This window comes from Mesoplodon mirus (assembly GCF_964341445.2).
Source record: "Mesoplodon mirus genome assembly, chromosome: 1".
Lineage (NCBI taxonomy): Eukaryota > Metazoa > Chordata > Mammalia > Artiodactyla > Ziphiidae > Mesoplodon > Mesoplodon mirus.
In genome coordinates, this window is record NC_138976.1 from 217767120 (window position 1) to 217789834 (window position 22715).

The following is a 22715-nucleotide window of genomic DNA, read 5'->3' on the forward strand; positions in this document are numbered from 1 at the left end:
AACTGAGGCCCAGATGGGGGACTTGCACAAAATTACACAGAGGTAAGTACGGTCAGGAAACCTGAAATGGATGTTTTCTGTTTGGGGAGCACGCAGTGGTCCCTACCATAATCACCACTACCAGGTCCAAGTTAATATATTTGCTTTAAATTGAGTGGTGACTTCCTCGGGAGTAGTGAAAGGATTTGTGACACAAGTTTGGAGGCTGATGGAGCATCCAAAGGTCAAGAAAAGAGAGGAAGGAAGGAAATTCAGGGAGGTGGTTTGGATTTTTTTTTTTTTTTTTTTTTTTTGGCAGCTCTTTAAGAAACTCCTTTTTTTTTTTTTTTTTTTGCGGTACACAGGCCTCTCGCCATTGTGGCCTCTCCCGTTGCGAAGCACAGGCTCCGGACACGCAGGCTCAGCGGCCATGGCTCACAGGGCCAGCAGCTCCACGGCATGTGGGATCTTCCCGGACTGGGGCACGAACCCGTGTCCCCTGCATCGGCAGGCGGACTCTCAACCACTGCGCCACCAGGGAAGCCCAGAAACTCCTAATATTTGACAGACAAGTTACTACCTATTCTCATTCTAACCTGCTAAGATAAGAAGAGGTAGAAACTCGGTTTTCCCATTTTATAAAAGGGAATCAGAAGACATGTGGAGGTGAAAGCCTTGTCCTGCCTACTGAACAAGCCAGAGAGAAGCCTCCTATGGCCTGCCTTCCACTCTGATGGGTTCACAGTGGCTGAGGGCAGACACTCTGAGAAGCACCAGACCAGCTGAGGCACCAACTCTAATCTCATTCTCACTTCTGTCCCTTAGCAACCAGGAGTCTGAAAAAGAGCTTTCACTCCACCGTTTCCTCTTCTCTGCTGAAGGTTTGGCCCCTAGAAGCGGAAGGAGGGCTGGGATGGAAACCCACTTCTAGGCCCGCCTGCCTCGGTCACCCCCAGCTTTCGGCCACAGGAGGCAATAATTCTCCTGCTATGCGGCCGGCCTCAGCCACGACACTGGTCAGGCTAGGCATGACGATAGTTACAGAAATATTGGAAACACTCAGAAAATTATAGAGGAGAGCACGTACAGTAAGTACGCGTGTACCCACCACCTAGCAGCGTCACATTCTAACGCTGAGCCATACTTGCTTCAGGTCTTACTCTTCAAGCAGTACAGCAGCACAGACACTGCTGAAGCTCCCCGAGTGCTCCAGCCTGATCCCGTTTCCTTCCTTCCCTCTCTCCTGTTATCCTTGAGGGAACCACTACCCCGAATTCAGTGTTTATTAATCCTATACTTTTGCTTCATAAGTTTGAATCCATAAGCACAGCATAGTGTTGTTTTACAGATCTAAACTTGATACAGACAGTACAGTATTGAATGTATCCTTTCCAAACTAGCCTTTGAGGTTGGGCCTTATGTTTCTGAGATTTGCCCCTGCTGATACACATGGCTCACTTCATTCATTTTGACACTGCATATTTCACTACGTAATGACACCGTGTTTTATTTTCCCATTCTTCAGAGGCTAGACATGTATAAACAATGAAGCAGCGGACATTTCTGCTCAGGTCTCCTGCTGCACAGGTGCAGAAGTTTCTCTGGGTGGGGGGCAGGCCCGTCTTTGACTGTGTGAGGCACTGCAAAACCTCCCAGCGGTTGCATCAATTCCCCACCCCGCCACCCCACTCAGCGGATGCCAGTTCTCACCGCTCGTCATCCTCAGGTACTTGGCATTGCCAGGCTAAATTTACCATTTTTGCCAGTCTGATGGCTGTGAAATGACATTTCATTTCTCAATGTTGGTTTAGTCGGCTCTCCCTGACTACTAATAAATGGAACGTCTTGATTTCGGCTTTTGTCCACCTGGGTTTTCTTTTCTATATAAAGTGGTTGGCGGCTTTCAAATCTATGCAGTAAGTTCTTATGCAGAACCAGGCAGCGTTCTTTACAGCCGCCCCGTCTGTGTTCCTTATTTATAACCAATGACAAACAACCAAATAAAGAACACTATCTTCACCTGGCTGGAGTCACAGGTATAAGCTTCTAGTCTGAATATGTGTCATAAACTCCTAGATAAGTGTTTTTCAAACCAGGGTGTGTGGAACACCCACCCCTCCCCGATCATTCACACTGTTACACATCATTCCATTGTAAACACCTATCAAAATCAGTCATGAAATCAACTGAAGCGGGTCATTCTTTAAAAAACAAAATAGAACATAGTAGAAAATATCTGAGTGCATTGTACACATACAATGTGAAACTTATTTCCTGTGTGTGTGTTTGTGTGTCTGTTGATATCAAAGGCATTTCTGACTGCAAGCTGTGGTCAAAAAACTTCGGAAGCCACTGTCCAAGGTACCCCGGCCCTAACTCCATTCTTTCTCTTTTCTGAGTTATCCTGCAGACCGCTGCCAAATTAACCTGACAAAAATCATTGCTTTTGCCCTGCCACTTCCCTGCTCAAAAACCTTCAATTTTCCGAAGCCTAGGCTCAGTTTCAATTCCTCAGCATGGCACGGAAAGTGCTTACAATATGGCCCCAACCAGAGGGCCAGCTTTCATCAGTGAAGCTTCTACCCAAATCACTATTTACTAAACCCAAGCTGGCCTCCTGACTGCCTGCCCCCAACACTCTTCACGCATTCTGTCTCCACACACCTTTTTCACACCATTCTTCTAACCTGCACGCCCCCCCCCCCAATCCTGTTCCCCACTGCAACAGGACACGCTCGCTAAGTCAAGGTTCAGTTAAAATCACATCCTCTGCTTGAAGTCTTTCTTTTTTTTTTTTTTTTTTTTTTTTTTTTTTGCGGTACACGGGCCTCTCACTGTTGTGGCCTCTCCCGTTGCGGAGCACAGCCTCCGGACGCGCAGGCTCAGCGGCCATGGCTCACGGGCCCAGCCGCTCCGCGGCAGGTGGGATCTTCCCGGACCGGGGCGCGAACCCGTGTCCCCTGCATCGGCAGGCGGACTCCCAACCACTGCGCCACCGGGGAAGCCCTAATGTCTTTCTTGATGGTGCCACAGGGACGTTTAGTGATCTGCTGTCATTCCTGTGAACCTCCGGCACTTTCCATACACCGGCCGAAGACAAGGATGGATTCTTAAAGCATTTTGAATGTCTCCCAGTGTTTAGCACAGGCCCTTGTACATTAAAAACTGTTCGATATGCATTAGATCAACAAAGATTCATTGAGTACTACCTGTGTGCAACAAACTATACTGGGCTCTACTTAATAGATGAGCCACCAGAATAATGGTTTTGGGAAAACAACTTTAATAGTTTAACTGCCAATTTGAAAGCTACCTCGACACATTTACTTAAAAGTATAATATACAAGAAAACACCTTTGACTGCGAAGCTGTGGGACTCAAGGTACTTGACTCTTTCCAGCTACTCCAAAATCGGGAGAAGGGCCCTTCCCCCCTTGTTACGAACGGCTGAAAGAAGAGTTTTACATTTGTTCCCCAAACAATGTTGAATATAGAATCTCATGGGCTCCTCATGGGGTCCCTGTCTTCTAGGCATTACTATGCTCTTTACACAGGAGGAAGAAGCTTGGGGAGAGCCTGGCCTGTCCAAAGTCACAGAAGCAAGTGATAAGGCTGCCCCATGCAGGGAGGCCCCAGAATAGGAAGAAGCTGAGATGGTCCAGAATACCGGGAGGTCTGCAGGACACAGGACTTCCTCTATCACTTTACCTGAGAAAACTGGTCACTTCCTGTAATTCACTACCAACCTGGTGGTGTCCATACGGCCTAGCAAAGTCAGACACCTTCCTCTGGGATCCAGTCAGCTGGGGAATGGTCTTCCACTTTCCTAATGTTCCTGTTTAAGCACAGGGAATACTCAGGAGATGCAGGCTTCAGTTCCAGTTCTGCCAGGTGAGTGAATTCGGATAAGTTGTCAAAGGGAGATAATCAGACCTGAACTGCAAACTTCAAAGGGCAGATGTGGGGATGATATCAGAGATTGGATGGGACAGTACTGTGCAGAGTTAAAAGCACTGTATGAATGTAAGATAGCACTGGTGATGATAGAGGGAAAAGAGACTCCACCGAGAAGATGTCTGCAACTGCACGGACGGCTCCCTCTGATCCAGCAGGTTACCGTCCTTCTTTATATTCCATCCACTTCATTTGACAAGTACCGACTAGGTACCCACTATGTGCAAGACAGTATGTGTACACACAGATGGAGAAGCTGTAGATCCTGGACTTTACGTGGGAGAGAGGCGCACGTTTGTGATACGTGGATAGCGTGGGAGTACTACAAGAGAAGCACCATGGAGCTCGAGAATAAAGGAGTTTGGGTGGGGGATGGGACGGCAGAGAACAGAGACAGCCTCAGAGAGCCTCGGAAGCCACTTCTTCATGTTAACAACAGCACGCTTAGAGGCTCTTCACTTCAGGAAGTGGCCAGTAGCTTTTGCACATTTTTATCTTAAATTTTTTCCTGAGTGAAGGCAAGTCAGTAAATGGGAATAGAGTCCTCATTCATACATTCAGTAAACATTTACTGATTGCCGGGAACAGCGCTAGGGATACACTGGTGACCAAGAGACAGCCTCCGTTTTCAACAGCTCATGGACTAGTGGGCTGGCTGAAAAGTAAGCCAAGAATTCAAGTACAGATGCTAACGGTGGTCAGAGGAGGGGCACCCCACTCAGCTTGGCAGGGTGTGGGGGGCCGTTCAGGGAAGACCCTCAGAGGAGCTGAAGCCTGCCCGGACTCTCTAAGGATGAGTGGATGTTGGCCTGGGGGATGGCGGGTGGGGCGGTGAGGGGAGTAAAGGGCCTTTCGGGCAGGGGAACGGCACGTACAGAGGAGCAGGGGCACGAGAGACCAGGAAAAGCTTAGACACAGGAGTGAAGGGGGTACAGCCAGATCCAGAAGGGCCTTATAAGCCATGGCCCAGAGTTAGGCCTTATAAGCCACGGCCCAGAGTTAGGCCTTTATCCTGAAGACAATGGGGAGGGTATACATGGTGAGAACAGGGGAAAAAAAAAAAAAGAAAAAAGATGTTCCCTGAGGAATACCAATATTTAAGGGGCAGAAGAGCCCAGAAGAGTCAGAAAAAAAAAATAGCATCTGCAGGGTTTCGATTCTTTTCACAACAGGTCTGGGTGACAAAGTATCAGCTGAGCTTATCCATTCCATGTTATAATTGGAGAAAACAAGACAGAGGAAGATCAGATGCCTAACCAGGCCACACTGTGAATGAGGGAACCAGAGCCTGAACTCAGCACTCCAACTGCTACCAATTCATCTGCACTGGCTTTAATTTCCTTCCCTCTGAGTCACACTCCTGAACCTCTGGGTACAGGATGATTTCCTCCAGCAGTGCTCCTTTTTCCTCGTCACGGAAGCCTAAGATCACGATGAAGGTGTGTGGTTCCAAGGAAGGCTACGGGTCCTGAAGACAGCTAAGCAAGATTCAGGTCACTATCCTTAATTCCATTTAATTCTCCCTCCACACCAGAATAAAGACACACACACACACACACACGGGGCGGGGGGGTGACACGGAGGAGGAGGGGTAAGAAAGCAGCACTTGGCTTGGGGCCAAGAGGTGGATCAGTGATCTGAGATGTAAACATCAAATGCCTTCCTCCGAGCAGAGCCCACCACTGGGCCACCTTGCTGAAAAGCAGGTCAGTGGACGGATGGATGAGTAGATGGTACAGGAAGGCAGCAAGTGCCCACTAAACAAACAGGCGGTGGGCGGGCTGCATGCACTGAGGAAGCAGAGAACAAAGACCTCTCACTCTTCATGCAAAGTCCACAGTGTGCAAAGGGCACCAATATTGGACATTTCTCACTGTGACATTTTGAAAGCCCAGCCTAGCCCAGAACAATGGTTACCCTCTGGGGACCATGGGCCGCGTACCCCTAGGCCTTATTCGACGATGGCTGGCATATCCCATGTGCTTGGTGAACTTGACCTTGGGCATCAGCCTCCCATGACGGCTCTACGTCACTCTGGTCTCTTCCCCCACTGAGAATTCCAATCTCGGATGAATGGATGGATTCATTCTGGGAGCAGGAAAACCACTCCAGGAGTGAATCAGAACGACCCAGCCCTGGTCCCCTTGCCAGCCATTGAGCCAGGAACTGAGTGCAATTGTGTGCCCAGGCGCTGGTGCTGTTCCCCTCTCAGGGAGAGAGGGTCAGGGGCCATGCAAGAGATGACGTGGAAGCCCTCTAAGGAGGAAGAGAAAGGAACCTCAGCTTTGAGGGACAAAGCCACCCTTTTGGTTGTGACCCTCAGTCCAAGGAGGTGCCAAGATGTGTGCGTATTGTTAAATTAATTCTACTGGACAAAATCTCAGCTTTGGCTGGGCAGTTACGTGTCAATTTCAATTCTCTCCAGCCTGAAATAGGCTACTAGTTTTTCAGAAAAAAGATTTCTGTAAGACAGGTAGAAACAATGCGTCTCAGATCACCCAGAGAATCCTCTACCTTTAGTGGTCTCTGCTCCACTCTTCTGATTTGTGAAGAAAAGATCGATTCATCCTTAAGAATTGTAAATGCCAGTCCAGGCAATGTAAAGCACCTGTACTGTCTGCTTTTTGAGACATTAGGTAAGAGAACGCCAAAGATTCAAGATGCAGCAGGCAAGAAGACATCTACATCACAAAGTAAAGGGACCCAGGTTGATCCTTTAAGGAAGTAATTCCTCTAGGAAGGGGAATTGAAGGATTGCCACTATGCCCATCACTAACTAGGTTATAACAAGACGCGAAAGTTAGCTTTTTAAGGCTCCAGCCCCCTATCGGCCTCCTGGAGCAAAGGTGGTGGGAAAAGGAGCAGCTCCTGCTGGGGCTTGTTAGGGGATTGCTCGGGGCTGACCCCCACGTGCTGGTGCTGATTGTCTGACATCTGTCGGTCAATCTTCGTCTAAGAAGCAGCGGGGAGGAGGGGACAGAAATGGCTTACATTTTACATTACAGGGCTGTCCCTGACACTGAATGACATCAGCTGTCTGTGGCCAGAGCTTAGTCTCCATTCATGGCCAAATGTGAGCCTGCAAGAGCCTTCCTAAAGAATATTCTACCATTTCACTCATTCATAACTAGCTAACGTGCACTTTTCGTAAAGAGACAGGCTAGACTCTGAGGAGAGAGTGGCAAACATGTACCCTACGCTAACGTAACTTGGATTCCAAAAAGACTGATTCATCTTGTACATCTCCGGGGGTGAATGCATTCATACAAGCACACTTGAGTTGCATGCCCTGAGGTTTGGGTTGTGGATATCTAGGCCCTTAAGCCTGAAGGTAAGGTCCTTTGGGCAAACTGAGTCTTACGACAGAAATCCACCCTTAAACATTATCAAGTGTCTGCTATGAGCCAAGCATCGGACAGCTCCATAGCAACGCACGTGCCAGCTGTGGAGCTGTGACGACTACTCTGAGGCTCCCTGGCTTCTTTTCTCACGGCTTGATAGTTCCCATAACATTTAAGCTTACTTACGTTAATTTAACAGGGAAAGCAATGAGTGGGTAAGGCCCTGGAAAAAAAACTAGTCCAACCCCATAATGGGAGTGCGGGTGGTGGGTAATTCTGGCCTCTTCCGAAAGAGAAGCAAGTTTTGTCTCTTGAAGACTAAGTGGGGCAAAGGCTACTCATCTGAAAGCTAGGGGTCTTGATCCATGAACTGCGCTCAGACGGCCAGAATGAGGGCCACCTGGCAGTGGTGGAGAGATGCCCACGGGGGAGAGAGGAGTGGATATTTCTCAACGGATATTTAGGAAAGGAGGTAACAGGGGCGTCCCTCACTTCACGCAGCTGAGAGAAGACGGACGGGACCAGCACCTTGGAACAGAGTCAGGAAAGAGACGCGGGATCCCACTCTAAAGGAATCGCCTGCTCCACCTCCCGGTGAGGCCTGCCGAGAGCTGGAGCCTCCAGGAAAGCACCAGAGGAAGGCCCCTTGAACGACCCCAAGGGCTGGGGCCAAGCGGGCCCTGCTCCGGGGCGGAGGGTCCGCGGGCAGCGCGGGCCAAGGGACTCTCAAGTCGGACGGACGCAGGGCAAAGCGCATTGCAGGCCGGGGGCTCCAGCTGCCCCCGCCGCCTGGGCCCCACTCACCAGCTCATGGTCCCGAACCTGGCCCTGCCGTCGGGGTCCTCAGCTGCAACTCGGTCCTGGGGGATCGCTTCCGGATTCAGCCAGTCTCCAGGAAGTGACGTGGGCCCCGCCCCCCTCTGCCAGGAAGAGGCGGGCCGGGAGGGCGGGGCCAGACTCATTAACCTTAACGCTGCCGCTTGCTTTCGCGGAGTTGCCCTGGCCCGCGACCCTGGCGCCTAGGCTTAGGGGCTCCAGAGGACTTAGCCTGTGGCGGGGGCATGAGGACCCCTGGGTGCGTTTTGTGCCTTAAACGCTGACTTGGTAAAATTCTCCTCCACGGACTACACGTGTTGCTTAACCGGGGATTGCCTTAGTTTTTCAGTTTGTAAAGAGATTTCTCATCCAGGGACAGTAGCAGTAATTAGTTGTCTAGCGGGGGCAGGGGGGAAAGGAGCGATGAAGGAGTGGGTGTGAGGGAGACTTACATTCACTGTACGGTCTTTTGTATCTTTTAAATTTTGTACCCTGTACATAGTTACCTGTTACAAAGAAACAAATGGATCTTTTCGCTCCTCCAAAATGGCACAGGGCTCTGAATAGAAAATAGAATAGTGCTTTTCAGGTTGGAATGTTCTGTGGATTTACTCAACAAAAGAGGACAAAGAGTAAGGGTTGCTCCCAGTCTCGCAGTCTTCTAGTCTTCCCTCTGTGCTCGGCACTACAGAACCCAAATGATGTGAATGGTTCCATTTTTATGCTCATTCATTTAACACATATTCATTGGGCTCCTACAATGTGCCAGGCACTGAGCTAACTTCAAGGATACAACCATGAAAAAGCAGTACGGATCCTGCCCTTATGCCCTCCCAGGGCTACTTACCTGGAGAGAGAGATAAACAGGCAACAAAGTAATAATATATGATGGGAAAGAAAGTGCTGTGGTAGCCTGTAAGGCCCCCCCCACCCCCAAACTGCACATGGAGTTTTAGTGAAGGCTTCTGGGAGGAGCCAATGCGTAAGCCACATCCTGAAGGCAAATCAGGCTGGCCCGGTGAGTCTGAGGGGAGGGCTGGGGAGGGTCCAGGCAGAGGGAACCTATGGTAAATGAGAAGAGGACTGAGTTCCAGGCAAGCAGCTCCCTTGCCGTGGGTCCTTCCAAAATCCCTCCTAAACTGTTCTGGGCCAAGTTGACTTCCTCACCCTCCAAAACCTCCCTGCCTTAGAAGAGAGAGCAGGAGGCAGTGAGGCTGCTGGTAACTGCTGGACACCCAAGGGCCTTCTCTCTAAGAATTCTGCTTCAAATGGGCTTTAGTGTTATAAAGGATGCTTGGGGAGTAGTTAAGCTGATGAACTAGAGCAAAGCAATGTATAGTTTGTTCTGACCTCCCAGGGCAGGGTGGAGGGCTTGGCCAGGGGGAATGGGGGAGCTCAGAAAATTGTCCAGGGGAAGTAGTCTCTCATTTATATTCTCTATTTCCATTCTTGAGTGGGCCCCCAAGCACATCACACAGATCCGCTTCATCACCATTGTTACTCCTCAGGAAACAGGCCAAAATGAGCACTAGAGCAGCCTTGAAGAGGAAAGAGGAAGAAGAGAAGTCACCAAAGGGCAGCTGGGGCAGAGAGTGTGGGCAAAGGGAGGGACAGTCCTTGCTGCTTTGCACAGGGTGTGATACATGGACGGAGGGTGCAATGTGTTTATGGAATTTCAGCGCCTGTGGATGGCTTCCCCACCTGCTTCCTCCTTTCCCCCTACGCTGTCTCCCCTAGTTATTGCCCCACAGTGCTAAAGAATTTCCAAGTATTAACCTAGGCAACCGCCATAACCCAGGGCAAGTCTGTTTCAGGGCTGTGGGGTGGAAACCACATCCTGCAGGGCAAGAATGATGAATTCTAGATTAAGAATCTGGAGGAGTACTGGGCTCTAGTTCTTTAACCCTACAGCTGACAAGTCCCATCTCCTTTCTGGGCCTTGGTCCCCTCATTTAAAAGATGAGTGGATGGATCACATCACCAAAGTCTCCAATGGTTTGAGAATCTAAGTCAACTCTCTTGTTGACTCCAGAGGCCCTCAGGAAACAGGAGAACGGGGAAGGCATGTGAGATGGGGCCCAAATAGAGAGGCAAACCCAGAGAAGTGAGCTGGTCTGAGGGATCATGGATGTCTTGGAATGAAGCCAAACATGTACCTTCTGGGATGGAAGGATTCAGACTGAGGCCCTACTAAGGCTGTGCTGCTTACTTTCAACCCCAAACCTTTCATGTAGCCAGCAGGACTTTTGAGGGGACTAGGAAGAGTGCTGGCTTCCTGGGCGTCTGTAAGGAGAGTGCCTGCTCTGAGCTGAGCTCCATCTCCTTACCTGTGGCTCATTGGCTCAGCTTGAGGCCTACTGGGCTGAGGTTGGATGCTGGGCTGAGGCAGGCATCCTGCTATCCTGTGGACGCACAGGCTTCCCTCCGTGAGTGTGGCATGCCATGTATTGATTCCCGGGGAGCTGAGCGTGAGGAAGCACAAACACTTCCCACTGTTGGGGAAAACTCAGGGGCAGGGTCTCTAGACCCAGGGCTGGGAGCTATGTCTTTCTCTTCCGTAACCAAAGGGCAGCACAATACAGGTTGACCCTTCAGCGGGTGGGGTGGAATAGAATACAAGCGCATTCTAAGTGGAAGCAGAGAGTGGAGCAGCTTTGGGTAGAGGTAGATGCTCCTGGTTTCAAGCCTGGTGACTACTGCTTTCTCCCCAGAAGCCTAAGCCGGAAGTTTAATGAGTGTTCAGGTGGCAGAGATCTACTTTAGCGGACAAAGCTATTTACCAGAGGGAAAGGAGTTGAAGAACTACCAGCTCTGCCATCAGACCCCTGACTTCTCTTTGGAGCTTTTCACGCAGTAATTGGTAAGCAGCTGCTCCCCATTGACCCTCATCTCTGAGCTTGTCATATACTTCCTCTCCCAGCTTCCCCACACAGACATCTAGGGCGTGCTGGAGTGCTGTGCTGAGGATGCTGGGAAATCTTCTACTGATGGGGAAACTCTGTGATCGATTAGCCATGTCTGCCATGGATGAGTAAGGGCAATGTGACGGTATACATTCCAGTTTGTTATTTTGTTGTTATTATTTTTATGAGTGAATTGAGCGCTCACGCTGTGGCAGGCCGTATTCTAAGCGGTTCCTGTTTAATGTTTACAATGACTCTAGGAGGTAGGTACTGTTATTATTATTAGCGTGAAGCTAATAATAAGTAGCAAAATGGGGAATCCAACGTGGGCAACCTGGCCCATGGCCGGGCTGGGGTGAAGGGAGGGGGCAGCACATGACCACACACCTCACTAACAAAAGATCTGGCCCTCCGCCTCGGCCTGGGAGCTTTTATACGCTTCCTCCAGTTTGGAGCACTCAGGACCAGCAGGTGGCAGCTCCTCGCAGGGTGAGAGGAAAGGGCCGATCCCAGCTTGGCATGGGAGTCCTTCAGGGATCGGACAGCCCAGACATCGAGGAAAGCAAGAACGAATGAGGGTGCGGAGGAAGGCTAGCCAAGGGGCCCAGAGGAGGAGGGACCGAGCCTCAGACCCACAGGGAGCTGCCACGGCCAGTGCTTTAGTTCCATCCGCAGCGCGAGTCTCTCAGCTTGCATTTCATGGTGCCTGCTGTGGGCTTTTTTTTCCTCCACTCTGGGAGAATGACTAACTTTAAGGACTAAAAAAAAAAGTGTTTTGATTACACTGCCTTTTTACCAACTGGGAGCATTAGTCACCGTGGATTGCTGCAGATAACGGGGAAGGCAAGCAGCATCCCCCTCCTCCCCCTCCTGCTCCCTGATTAGCTCACAGAAGCCAGGCAGGAGACGCGAGTGAGGGAGAGAGAGAGAGCACACCAGGAGGGAAAACAATCCCCCCTGGACAGCACATGCCCCAGGCATCAGTCCAAGGGATGCTCTGTCAAGCCTGGGCAGCCCCCTGACGACTTGCCCCACAGTAGGAGGTGCCCACTGGAAAGAGAACTCGTGGGAGGAACACTGAGCCCAATGCTCCCGCGGTCCAAGTTGGCTTTGGGTGGCCTGTTCCTCCAGGTGGGTCCACCAAGGGGAAGTCAGAGGAAGTCCCTGAAGATGTGGCTCCTGAGGTGGGGCGCTGGTGGCTGAAAAGGAGGAGGGAGATCACAGTGGAGTCATCGTGGCTGTGATGTGGGGCTGGTACCCAGGCCATGGTGGGGTAAAGAAATGCCTTAGGGCTGGCATCCTCAGGGCTCGGATTGGGGTTGAGAAGTTCCTGCAGGTGGGGATGGTACCCACTTTCCACGCTCCACACTTCACCATTCTCTTTTCTTCTCCATCCTCAAGGGGGCGGTATCTAGTACTTTGGCCTCATCTTTCTATCCAAAGTGGCCTTTGTACCTGCTATGGTGCTGGTAGGGCAGGAGAGCTAAGGCGCTCTCCTGGTCTGGCCTGTTGGCCAGGGTGCCAGAGATGGGAGCTCTTTGCCTGGTTGGGGAAGAGAAATAGGGAGGGATGACGCTGGGCTGTGTCAGGGACTGGCTGGCCCTGTGAATCCTGTTTTCTCTGCCCAGCCCTGCAGCCCATTCTCCCCAGCAGTGTTGTTCCACCCTAGGAAGAAGTCACTGCTCTGAGTGGCCCTAGTAGGTCACTCATGGATATCTGTGTGAAGAATTCCAAGGGTCAGGACAGATTAGCCTTGGACTCTAACAGTAAAGAAAAAAGAAATTTTATTTCTCCATCTCTCAAGATCAAAGTACTTCATCTTGATTTTGCTACTGCTGATTCTCTTTTACTTTTTAATTTTTTTTTAGATTTATTTTTGGCTGCTTTGGGTCTTCGTTGCTGTGCACGGGCTTTCTCTAGTTGCGGCGAGGGGGGCTACTCTTTGTTGCAGTGCACGGGGCTTCTCACTGCAGTGGCTTCTCTTGTTGCGGAGCATGGGCTCTAGGCTTGCGGGCTCCATAGTTGTGGCTCTCGGGCTCTAGAGTGCAGGCTCAGTAGTTGTGGCGCGTGGGCTTAGTTGCTCCGCAGCACGTGGGATCTTCCCGGACCAGGGCTCAAACCCGTGTCCCCTGCATTGGCAGGCAGATCCTTAACCACTGTGCCACCAGGGAAACCCGTGATTCTCTTTTAAAAAGAAAACATCCACAGGTGTCTGGTGTTCACTGATCTCAAAAAGCGTATATGGCACCACCTTAGAGCAAACGGGGTTAAAAGACGGAGAAGGCCTGGGAGAAATCACCCTCAGCCCCCAGGGCCATCAATGCAATAGGAGATGTCCAGGTGCCAGGGTTGCTGTGTAGTTAGTCCCATCAGCTCTGGCCTGTCTCTTCAGTCTCTGCTCCCCTGAGTGTCTTACAACTGGCCTCTGGATGCTCCCAAGCCCCATTCTCTGCCCTCGGAAGTTTCCCATAATAGTAACTACCATTGACATTTAGTGGCACTGGGTTAAGCATTTGGCATGTATTAGATAATGCCTTTTTCACAGTAACTTGATGAGGAGGCTCCTCTGATTATCTCCTTTTTATTGATGAGGAAACCGAGGCTGAAAGGATTGCCCAACGTCGTAGAGTCGGCCAAGTGAGAACGACAGGTTTTTAAAACCCAGGCTGTGTAAACTGCCTCGGAGTAGAAAAGAAAGTAGCAAAAGGTCAGGGAGCTGGCATTTATGGGAGACCTACTTTCACAAGTCATCTCGTTTGCCTCTTCCCTGAAGGAGGACTGTGAGGCTTGGAGGGCTTGACCCCAGGAAAGCTTGGGCTGAATGTCAAACTGAAGTCCTAGCTGCAAAGCCCGTGCTCCAGCCGTGGTGCCGTCCCGTGGTCAGCTTGCAGCTGCGGGAGGGTACCCACTGGGGACAGTATAGGGGGGACAGGCTTTGAGATGATTGTGGGCGATAGAGTGGCCTCCAGACTTTTGTCCCCTGGCTGGGATGGCCACCCATTCCCAACTGTAGCCACAGGGCCTCCCAGGTGGGCACAGCCCCCAGGAGAGCATGGCTTTAGTGGGGAATCCTTGCAGCTCCTATAGGTGGCAAAGAACAGATCTGGGGGGATGGGGAGGATTGCCCTAGCCTGACCTCGCTCCAGGCCTGGCTGCCAGCATCCACCCCCTGCTGCTGTGGCCGAGACAGCCCCCAGACACAGGCAGGGCAGGTGGCAATTATCCCTGGGCACTGATTACACCACAGGGCCGTCCAGAGCCCCAAATAGCAGCTCAGCCTGACACAGGAGTGGGGGAGGAGAAGGGTCCCTCTGGGGAAGAAGGTGCAGGATTGAGAGGGTGCATATGGGGTGGATGTATTTGGAAGGACAGTGGGGTGGGGGAGGAGCTCACCATGTCAAGGCTTCTGCCTTTCGGGCAGGCGAGGGCCATCAAGGAAAAGAAAGAGGTCCCCGCTGCTGCAGGCCGACCCAGAGGAATTAGATGGGGCAGACGCCACTACTCCAGCCTTCCTGAGGGTAAATCTGGTCACCCGAGAAGGTGGTACCCAGCATGAGCGGGGACGTAGAGGGGGTCTCCCAGCATAGGAGGAGCCAGTGGCACCACTGAGGCCAGACCAGCTGCCCACCTCCAGCCCTGACCCGCGGCACCTCTGGATTGATCAGCAAAGGACCCCCAAAGAAGGCACACAGGGAAGGGAAGGGAGGCTAAGTGAGTGCGAGGAGGGGGTCGGGGGCACAGACTCCCCAAACCCCACAGGGCCAGGCCAAGGTCTGTGTGCAGTACAGGTCTTAGACCCTCCTCCAGCCATCCCTTGCCTCACATGGGACTGCAACTTCCCGGGCCCCACGGACCCCCCCTCAGGGTGATCTTCAACCAGAAGTAAAACCAGGTGGCCGCAGGCCTCAGAGGCCGGGCTCCAGGAGCCGGTGCCATGGGGCGCCCCGCAAGAAGAGGCTCCCCGCCCCTCCGTGTCTAACTGCCTTCCCTCTGCCCAAGCCGCTGCCTCTGGACCTCTCTGAGGTGTCACAGAAGGCTTGAGACCTGCGGGGCCAGCAGCTCTCCACAGCGAGGGCTGAGCAGGATGGGGGTGGCGGGAGAACCCAGTTTCTCAAGCAAGTCAAGGGAAAGTCAGGCGGCTGGACCCTGAAGGCGCTTGGGTGCAGTGAGCTGCAGCTTCCTTTGGGGGCCTCTCAGATCCGCCGCCCCCAGCCCTGGATCTGGCATCTTTAGAGGCTTGCTTGATGCAGCAGCATGAGTGCCCAGAATGGCTGAATGGGAGGAGCGTGAAAACAAAATAGAAAAAGAGCAATATATTCCCCAGCATGTACCCCATTTTCCTTCCTGTATAAGTATAGGTTCCTCTGTGTTTATCTCCCCCACCCCGTACACACACGTTGAGAGTCTGCAACCATTGCGGCCTCCCTCCCTGTCGGCCCCGGGGGCTGAGCTGCCGGTCCTTCCCCCACACCCAGGAGCTACAGCTAAGGGAAAACCAGGGCAGAGTTCTTCCCAATATATGCCACTCTGGGGACAAGGCCAGGCAGAACCTGGTTTCCCAGAAGCCCTTGATTGTTGCTGGTTTTTTGGGGGGTTTTTTGGTGGGTGGGTGGGGTCTCTTGGACCCTCCGTGCCCAGCGTCTGCACTCCTTCCTTCCAACCTGTGGGACCCAGTACCCATCTGGCAGCACCTGCTCGAGGGCCACCTGTGAGTCCTCCAGGCGCAGGTCAGAGAAGGAGGCTGTCAGTGGCTCCAAAGCACCTCTCCCAGCAACTCTGCTAATCCAAATAAGATAGGGAAAAGGCAGTGGGAGGAAATGATAGTTTCATGGTTATTTTCAGAAAGGAAACAAAAAAAAAAAGATGCAAACAGGAGCACACCCTGCATTTTGGTGCAAAATCTAGGAGTCTTGGGGAAAAAGAACCTACAGTTCTTCTTTCTTGTCCTTTCACCAGATGCCGGGGAAGGGCTGCCAGGGCTGCTGGGGACCTTGAGCTGCTTTCGTTCAGGGGGAAAGGGAGGTGAGGAGCTTAGGGAGGAGCCTGCAAAGACCCTTCTGATAAAGGCAGGCTGGGGGAAGCTGAGGCATGTCTGTCTTGTGGGCAGCCAGGGGCCCACCCTTTTGGGGGTGGAGGAGTTGGAGGGATGGGGTGGAGGAGCGAGTGGAGAACTGGGAAATTCTGGAGCTGATGCTTGTAAAGCGCAGTGGCATGTGTAGGATCGGTGGGCTGGGAGGGTGTGTTCTAGGAGCACAGCGCAGAAAGAGAAATCGAGAGGGGGAGGGAGGGCAGGAGAGACTGCTTGCGGGAGAATTGAGTGAGGCCACTGTGAGCATGTGTGCAGGGCGCGTACAAAGAGGGGAGCCCCCCCGCCGCACACATACCCCCCTCTGCCCTGCCGCCACTGGGCTGCACACAGAAGGGACCGCTGAGGGCCCCGCCAGCTCCAGAATGCTGCGTGAACAGAGGCCAGAGCCCATCTTCTGGTCCCCAGAGGGAAACTGGGCTTTGCTCTGTAACCTCTGGGGTTCCCTGGACGATGCAGGGGGAATGCAGAGGGAAGTGGTGACCTGAACCTCTGGTGGAGGCGTGGGATGGGGTGGTGTCTGGAGGCCTGTTCTTGGATATGTTTGGAGATTTCTATAAGAAAGTCTGGAGAGACTCAAGGGTAGGGCGATGTGGATGGGAGAGAGGTGGGAGCCAAGGAGAGAGCTGCTGAGAGAAGGCTGGTGTGCCAAGGATGGGGAAGAAGCGAGCTAAGAATCCCAAGTGGGTGCATATGAGGTGCTGTTCTCAGAGTAGGGGCGAGGAAGAGCTGAGAATGAGCAGACCTAAGAGAACCGGAAGAGGACCTTGGGAAATCGGCTGGCCCAGGGTCCTGCCTGAGGCAGGCGAGGTATTATTATCCCCATTTCAGAGGTGTGTCATCTGAGGCCCAGAGAGGTTAGTTGCTGCATCCAAGTTTCCGTGAGTACTCAGAGAAGACGCTGCAGGGGAGAGCTGGGCAGGAAGCAAACTTAGGCGATCTGTTGGGTGGTCAAATGGGTGATGGAGGGGTCTATGGTGCTGACATAGGGGGACCCACCAGGTATCGTTCCAGGGAAGACAAAGGTAGGCTGAACATCAGGAAAATCCCAGTCCCAGGAGGCCCGTAGGGCCTCGGATTCTCCTTACGTGGGAGGGATGCCTCGTCCCTCCCAGCCTGCTAAACCAGACCAAGCCCTGGGACCTGGGAGAGTTGGGGAGGAGGTGGAGGTGATGACTCAACCCATCCGACACAGGCTTGACCCAGGGGTGGTTGGGAAACCCAGCAGATGCTCCAGTGGGGTGAGGGGTGGAATAAATAGGTGATGTTTAGATAAGGGAGAGAGGGTGTGCCGGCTGGGAGGTGCTGCTGGTTCCGGGCAGCCTGTTAGGAGGAGGATGGGCTTTGGGCTTTGTGGTTGGAAAGAAGGAATGAGGTTCCAGAACCTCCTGAGAGGTCTTTCCCGGTAGGAGAGGCAGAGGCTCAGGTGGTGGGTTTGGGGCTAAAATCCAAAAATGGAGGACTCCCAGCAGTGTGAGTCTTCAGGGTGGAGACCCAGAGTCAGAGCTTCTGAGCCCTCCAGGTCCTGCTGCTCCCTCAGCGGGGCAGTGGCTCCTGCCAGGAGCCGGCCAGCCTCCGGGGCCTTCCAGTCCATGGGTGGGAGGCTGACCATCCACGCCCCTCAGGCCACTCTGAGAGCATTTGGATTGAATGGAACCCCAAACCAGGGGACCTCACTAAATGCCAGTTTTTACGCACTTTGCAGGCAAATAAGGGAGAGAAAGCGTTAAAAAGCACATTCCCCAAACAATCACAGCCGCAGAACATTCCCCCACCACAGACACAGGCCAGAAGGAACTATAGTCAGGGAACAGAGGGCCCAGGGAGCCAGTGGGGCTGGAGAGAGGCCGGAAAGTCTGAGCAGCAGGAAGCAGAATCATTACATTCGGGCCCAGGAGGCCAGGAGCAGAGGTCTCTCCCGCGTCCTGCCGTCCTGCCGCCGTAGGCTCTGGCTCAGCCCCGCTGTGGGGAGGTGAAGGGGTGGGTCTTGTGTGTACTGTGTGCGGGTCCCAGAACATCAGAGCTGGGGGTGCTGTATGGATCTTCCACCAGCACCACTCACTTTCCTGCTAGGACTTTAAGACCCAGAGGGGCACTGTGACTTGCAGGCATCGTACAAGTTTGTGCTAATCTCAGAGTCAAGACCAACAGCCAGATCGCCTGACTCCTGATGCAGTGGAGCCCAGAGGTGTACAGTTGTTTGACGATATAGATTCTCATTGGATGTAGATTTCAGCGCCCCAAGACCCAGAAGTTTCTGTGAAGCAGGGACCATTCCTGAGCTTGTCGTCTCTGAGCCATCTGGACCCTGTGTGTTTTCCTCACCTGATCTAGTAGGGAGAGCTCAGACCTAGCTCCTAGCTCTGCCGGGAACATCAGCCCGGAATATTCACCTGTCAAAGGAGAAAAGCATCCCTCAACAGTCTTCTTCAGGTTTCTGGGACAGAATAGCTCTTTTTCACAATTTTACATAGCAGCACATCTGCTCAACAGCCCTGTGGAGAGTAGGGGCATTAACTCCATTGTACAGACGGGAGAACAGAGGCTCAGCCAAGTTCCAAGATTGACCTATGGTCTAACACAGAGGGAAAGGCAATGCTAGGGCTGAAGCTATGCCTTTGGTCTTTTGGCTGAGAGCCTGAGCTCTTCCAACAGCAGCAAAGGAGAAGCAGGTGGGTGGGCTGAGAAGGGGGAAGGCAGAGGTCCGTCCATGTCTGGAATTGTGGAAGCTGAACTCTAAGTGCCCAAAAGAAAGAGGGTGTGGGGCGGTCTTTGCTCCCAGCTTACCATCTCAGATTCTGGGCTGAGGAGCAGGCAGGGAGGTCAGCAGGAGGGATGCTCTGCACGGACCGAGGAGAATCAGAAGATGGAACCCCCATCCTAACCCCTCCCCCCAGCGCCAGAAATGGCTGCCCTGTAGCAAGAAGTAGCAACCAGAATGTAACATAGGGAAGTGTCATCTGGGTTGGACAACCTCCACCAAGCCAGCTGGGCCTGCTCCAGAGATTCCAAGCTGCTATGTTGTTTCCTGGGGCCTGTGGGCCACTGGAATTTTCTCTTCCTCTTTGGGGAAAAGGACAAGAGAGTGAGCAGCCCTACAGGCCACCAGGTGAGCATCCCAGGTAGATCCACTCTACCTAGAGTCCAATGGGATAATTCACAAGAGACCTTAGCACAGCACTTGGCAGGTAGTAAGTTCTCAGTACCTGTGGGGTTTCATTATTATTGTGGGACCTGGGAGAGGACTTTCTAAGATCCCCCAGGAAGTTTCCCTCAACCCACCCTACCTCCCCCGCCTCCCACTAGGCTCTGATTTAGGTGCCTTACTATCAGGAACCACCATCACATGACACCAGGCCCCATTTATTGAAATAGTCTGTTTATGCATCTGCCTCTCCCTTGACAGAATGGAAGATCCTTGAGGGTAGGGTCAGTGTCCTGTGCATGTTTGTCTTTGTACTGCCTGCTGTTTCCCTCCCCTCCCCGGGGCAGGCCCTGGACCTGCTTTTAATACAGTTTTGCTAAATTAATGGATAAATGAATAGATGCAAAGAAGCTCTGGATGATGCCAAGTTGCCACAGAAAGACAGAGACTGATGGGGGCTTTTGGAAAGACACGAAGTGGAAGACCAAAGAAAAGGCAAGGGGAAGACATTTTTCTTCTCCAGAATGAAACTGCTCAGACAAGTGTATAGAAATGATGCTCCAAGACTAAGATTTGCAACAATCCAGGGAGCTGCAGCTTGTGGATGGGAAGATTGTGGATGAAGTGATTTCAGGAATGTCCCATCGTACACGTTCAGGGCTGGGGTAAGAATAGGATCCTATCAGAGGAACGTGGCCATCCACCAGCTCTTTGCCAAGGCAGGAGACATGGCCAATGCAGCCACAGCAGGAGGGAGCTGCCTTTGCAGGAGCAGTTTCTGAGACATGAGGCCACGGGAGGTTCCCACTCTCAGGTTGGGCAGCAGGAACGGTCATCCATCTTGTTAGGAGCTTGCCACCAAGGCAGACGGCAACGGGAAGAGAAAGGGTTCACGGGCTTTGGTTCCCAAGGGAGGCAGTTCTGTCTCTCTGTGGACAAGCTGGAGTTTAGGAGGCATTGGTGGCCTCTGAGAGGACGTGGAAGAAAGTTTAAGAAGACTGCAGTCAGGGAGATGAAGAAGCCAAGCAGGGGAAGGGGGGTTTGAAGGCTGAAAGGAGAGGCAGCCTGGGCAGAGGGAGAGGACATCCAGGCACAGGTTGTGGCTCTCCCCAGGGGCTCGGTGGCGGGTTTGGGGGGGGCTCTCCCTGACCATGAGGCTTCAGATTGTGTTTGCTTTCTCTGTGATCTGGTCCCACACTACCTCTCTGACTTCTTCCTATGGCTGACCCCTTGCCTCACTCCTTTCCAGACACTCTGGCTCCACGTGATTCCTTGAATAGCCCAAGAACACCATCACCAGGACCTTTACACTCTCCAGCCCCTCTCTGCCCAGAGCGCTCTTGCCCAGAGGCCCCTGTGTGGCCAGCTGTGTCACCTCCTGCATCTGTGCACAGAGGCCCCTTCCCCGTGAGGCTGTACTGGACCACCCCGTAATGTATGGTAACCTGCTCGTCAGCACTCCTCCTTCCTCTGCTGCATTCTTCTCTGCGATATAGATCACAGTCTGACATAATATGTATTTGCTTGTTTGTCTTTTACCTGTTTCTGCCCTGGAGAAGAGAATCTTTGAGAATGGAGGGATTTTTGTTGTTCACGGCTCTATCCTTCCATAAATATTTATTAAATAAATGAAGCAATCAGCACCTTCTTATGGGACCCTCCACTGATAGTCTGGATCTGAAATCCTGGCTCTGCCTTTACTGGATGTGTGATCTTGGACAAGCCATGGGACCTCTGGAGGTCTCTATTTCCCTACCTGAAAAGGAGTGTTGGACTAAATTGCCTCTCAGGGTCCCCTGTGACTCTACAAATCTAGGGGAACCCACCCAGGGGGGTGGGATGAGGTAAGGGCCCTGACATCCCTGATTCTCTCATAGAACATCACTGCCATTAAAGCCTTAGATGGCACTTCTGCTCCCAGACTAGGGTTGGGGGTGGCAGTGCCACCAGCCCTGGGGCTGGAAGCTGAGAACTGGCCAGAAGGCTAAGGTCAAGGACTGATGACTAAGAACAAGTCTCAGATCCAGGGTGAGGGACTGTTGGGGAAGAGCTGGGGCTGTTGCATTTTATTTAAATCCCTGGTGAGGATCAGGAAGCAGGCAATAGCTCAATGACACATTAATTAACTTTGCAGATGATACTGGATCAGGAAGGTGTTACATCCACCCATCTAAGTGAGAGAGACAAAAGGACCTGGGAAGGGGTCAGGAACCAGGTCAAGAAATGGCAACAATGAGAAGCAGCTGTGGCCAAGAGGGGACAGGACTTGTGTCCTCTGGTCAGATTGGGGGTGGAGAGGATCCATTTTCAGAATACAGATGTCCAGTGGATGGCTGGGGTTGGGAGTGGTCGTGAGGACTGCAAGTTCCTCTGGCCGTCTTTGAACCGGTGTACCCATCCCTGGTGGAGCCAGAGCCCTCTTTCTCACATCTGGGTTTGGAGGATGGGGAAAGGGGGCAGGGGCAAGGGACAAGGAAGATGAGTAACGTTTATGGAGCACCCACACTGAATCAGGCACCATACACATCACTTCTTTTGAAACCCACAAGAGTAATGATCAGATGGGAGGAAAGTGACATCCAGAGAGACTAAGAAACCTGTTGACAGTCACACTGCAAGAAAGTGGCAAGAGGTGGGATTCAGATCTAGGATGGAGGTGGTGATTCCAAAGCAGGTTAAGGGCCCCAAAGGAAAATCTGGAGTAGCTGCTGGGTTATCAAACTGCCTCTCAATTTTCAGGACAGAGACCTGAGTAAGTAACAAGTGCCCCCAAGAAAGCTTTCCTTAGTACCCTAGGGTCATGCAGGAACCAGAAAATTTTCTGCTTTCCTGCTCAGATGGCCTGACCTTCCTAAGTAGTTGGGAGAAGGGAACAAGGAAGACTGGAAGAACTCTGGGCACCTGGAGGGGAAAAACCCTCGGGAGTAAAAGCGCCAGAGCTCTTGCAGCCTGTCTTTGAGAAGAAGCCAACGTTCCTGGGGGCCCAGTTCTGTTCTGGTCACTAATCTCCCTCCCTTTGGTGGAGACAAGGACCTGATGCATTCTGGGTAAGCGGTCAAGCCCTGGCGTGAAGCACCCCAGAGAACGCAGGGCCACAGACAAAGGTAACTTCCCCCATGGAGGGCTGGGCTGTCTCCAGCCTCAGGGGCGTTAAGCCATCTCTTTTCCTCCAGGGAGCTGAGAGATGGAAGCATTCCTGAGCCTCTCGCTGGGAACTCAGTGGGTGACCCCAAAGGGGACTCAAGTCTGCTGTTGGCCGGATTAGAAAAGAGCATCTGTTTTTGGTTGGGTCATGATGCTACTGTGAAAGGTCCAAGGTAGAGACGGCTGCAGGCCCTGGGCAGGCCTCATGGGGAGAGCCACCTGAAGGACTAGCGATCACGCTCCATGCAAATGAGAGAACATCACTGGAGTGATGATGGAAATGGAGGGTTGTAGAGTCCTGGAGGCCCCCAGGAATGGGTAAAGGAGGAGACTGTAGGAGCAGAGTG

General features: G+C 52.4%; 1 protein-coding gene and 1 long non-coding RNA gene across 6 annotated transcripts in view; one reads left to right on the plus strand and one right to left on the minus strand.

Annotated features, from left to right (window-relative positions):
• Nucleotides 1-8158, minus strand: part of BIN3 (bridging integrator 3) — a 45749-nt gene extending 37591 nt beyond the window's left edge. For 3 of the 4 annotated variants that reach the window (XR_014293554.1, XR_014293555.1, XM_082615950.1), the window contains exon 1: nucleotides 8079-8158. Coding sequence is in view for 1 of the 4 variants with exons in the window: in XM_082615950.1 (XP_082472076.1) it covers nucleotides 8079-8086 (8 nt within the window). In the remaining 3 variants the exon portion in view is untranslated. The remainder of the gene's footprint in view (nucleotides 1-8078) is intronic. The other variant, XM_082615951.1, reaches the window with a different exon arrangement.
• Nucleotides 8159-8284: 126 nt separating this feature from the next.
• Nucleotides 8285-20852, plus strand: LOC309800302. Of its 2 annotated transcripts, none has more exons than XR_014293436.1 (3): nucleotides 8285-8349; nucleotides 10802-10950; nucleotides 20474-20852. It is a non-coding gene; the product is annotated as an uncharacterized lncRNA (long non-coding RNA). The 2 variants fall into 2 exon arrangements; XR_014293437.1 differs by having other exon boundaries at nucleotides 8289-8378.
• The last annotated feature ends 1863 nt before the right edge of the window (nucleotides 20853-22715 follow it).